This window comes from Geospiza fortis, unplaced genomic scaffold, assembly GCF_000277835.1.
Source record: "Geospiza fortis unplaced genomic scaffold, GeoFor_1.0 scaffold1252, whole genome shotgun sequence".
NCBI classification, from domain to species: Eukaryota; Metazoa; Chordata; class Aves; order Passeriformes; family Thraupidae; genus Geospiza; species Geospiza fortis.
In genome coordinates this window covers 14,358-16,315 of record NW_005055078.1, presented here as the reverse complement: position 1 = coordinate 16,315, position 1,958 = coordinate 14,358, and the positions used below count along the sequence as shown (strand labels likewise).

The window sequence follows — 1,958 nt, the reverse complement described above, 5'->3', positions numbered from 1 at the left end:
CTCCACTGTCGCCTGCTGCTCAGGTACCCGCGCTTGCTGAGGTTTCCTACAAGACTCTGCGCTCACCAGCCCCTGTCGTAGCCTCTTTCTCCTCCCCTCCTGCACCTATCCGCAATGTGAGAACGATCGCAGACCGCCGGGCTGCCGAACCAGGGATCCGGCGAGCCAGCGGGTCCGCAGCGGGCGGGGCTGCAGCGCTCCGAGCTTCCTCTCGCTCCTCTCGGTCAACAGCGGCGCCCGCAGCCTCCTCCCGGCACTGCAGGCACCGAGCGCTGCGCTCCTGCCTCGCTCACAGGCAGCTCGCGGTAAGGGGACAGTAGCCTTGGAAAGGTTGAGTCCCGTCCTGTGGGAACCCGCTCCCTCGGCTATCCTACAGTCGACCTCTTACTCGACCATCCAGCTCATCACTAGAGACATTTAATAGACCTTCTGGGGTTGCAGTATTTCTGCCGCACCCAAAAACTTTCAATAAATGTGATAAAATACGCTCTTAGAATATCACATGCATAGTAATGCTCATATTGTTTCCTTAGGCCCTGAACCTCAATATCCTTCCTGCACTGCACAGTCTTTTAGACCAGTCCGTCTTCAAGGACTTTCTCCTCACCCATTCAGCAGGTTAAAACAACTCCACGTATGCTCAGAAATAATTATTAATAGTGAAAATGGTTACTCCCTGCATTCCGCAGAATAGGGACAACACTAAAATTTTGGACCATATTATATTCGAGCTGCACATCCCAGGCTGCTCAGGAGCACCTTGATTTCATCCCATTCTCCAGACACGCCTTCAAAATTGCTTCACACACCTTAACACACTACAGGCTGCGCTTATACGGGGTTCTCCTTTGTAGAGTACTTCAGAAGATAGCAATGAGCCATAAAACAATAGAACCCTTCCTGTCAGAGAAGACCTACCCTGTGATCAAGTCCATTCTTTCTGGCTTGGGGGGAAATTTCGGGACAATTTTAAAAACCCAAAACGAAACGAAATACTAAAACATACCTGAAAGAAAAGTCTTCAGGTTATATGATAAAGAAAGGGGAATAAAAAACTAAAACCAGAATTTGAAACATAAAAAAAAGGGTTGGAGTAGCTTTGTGTGGTTTTTGAAGATTTTTTGGTACTTTGTTTTCTTTCTTTAAGATTTTTTGTTGCTTTTTCGTTTTCTGAGGTTTTTATGTTTGTTTTGTTTTTCAAAACCTAAATTACACTGTCTGGCCTGTGCAACCGTTTCTAAGGCATTATTTCCTCAAAGGATATTAGGACACAGGACAGATGCATAAATTCTGTATTCAGGAAGCCACCTGCAAAATTCCTTCTGTCCTACAATATCAAAACTACGTTTAGCAACGGCTTCTTCTTTCCTAGTTATCTATCAGGTTCAAGTATACTGAGTCGAGAAACAACAATCAAAAAAGGAAAAGTAACGTTGTTTCTTAAGTTTCAAAACACTGAAGACAACAGCAGAATGCTAGGCATAACTTGTCACAGAAACTTAATAGAAGCTAAAGTTGAAGAGAAAGAAGAGTTTCACCACATCTTAAGAGGCAGGAAGTGCCATATCGCATAGGCTGCTACCAAAATAAACACAGGACGTAATCACTCAACGCCTCATGGAAATACAAAACGGCAATACCGACGCCACAAAGAACTAACCTAAAGAGTTTCCTGCCACCACCACGCTCATGGAGAAGGCTTACAGACAAAGAGCGTGCGATATTTACACACCTGAGGTACATCGGGATTGGCGGGCGGCTCTCCCGTCACGGCGGTACTGCTCAGGCTCGGCTTGTCGCAGGAATCGCCGCCCAGAAGCTCCTCCGCTGACAGGATGGGCACCGGCGGCGGCGGCGGCCAAGCGGCCTCGGGCAGGGCGCGGGCCGGCGGCGGCACGCACAGGTTGTAGGAGTAGGGCAAGGTGCCCTCGCAGAAGTCGGCCGGGAAGGCGGCTCCG

General features: G+C 48.5%; 1 protein-coding gene across 1 annotated transcript in view; it reads right to left on the bottom strand.

The window, feature by feature from the left end:
• The window catches only part of LOC102034603 (cadherin-related tumor suppressor-like), a gene marked incomplete at its 3' end in the record, with an annotated part of 17,390 nt that overhangs the window by 1,199 nt on the left and 14,233 nt on the right, over window positions 1–1,958 (bottom strand). The window contains exon 5 of the mRNA XM_031065704.1: window positions 1,733–1,953. Coding sequence (XP_030921564.1) covers window positions 1,733–1,953 — 221 coding nt within the window. The remainder of the gene's footprint in view (window positions 1–1,732; window positions 1,954–1,958) is intronic.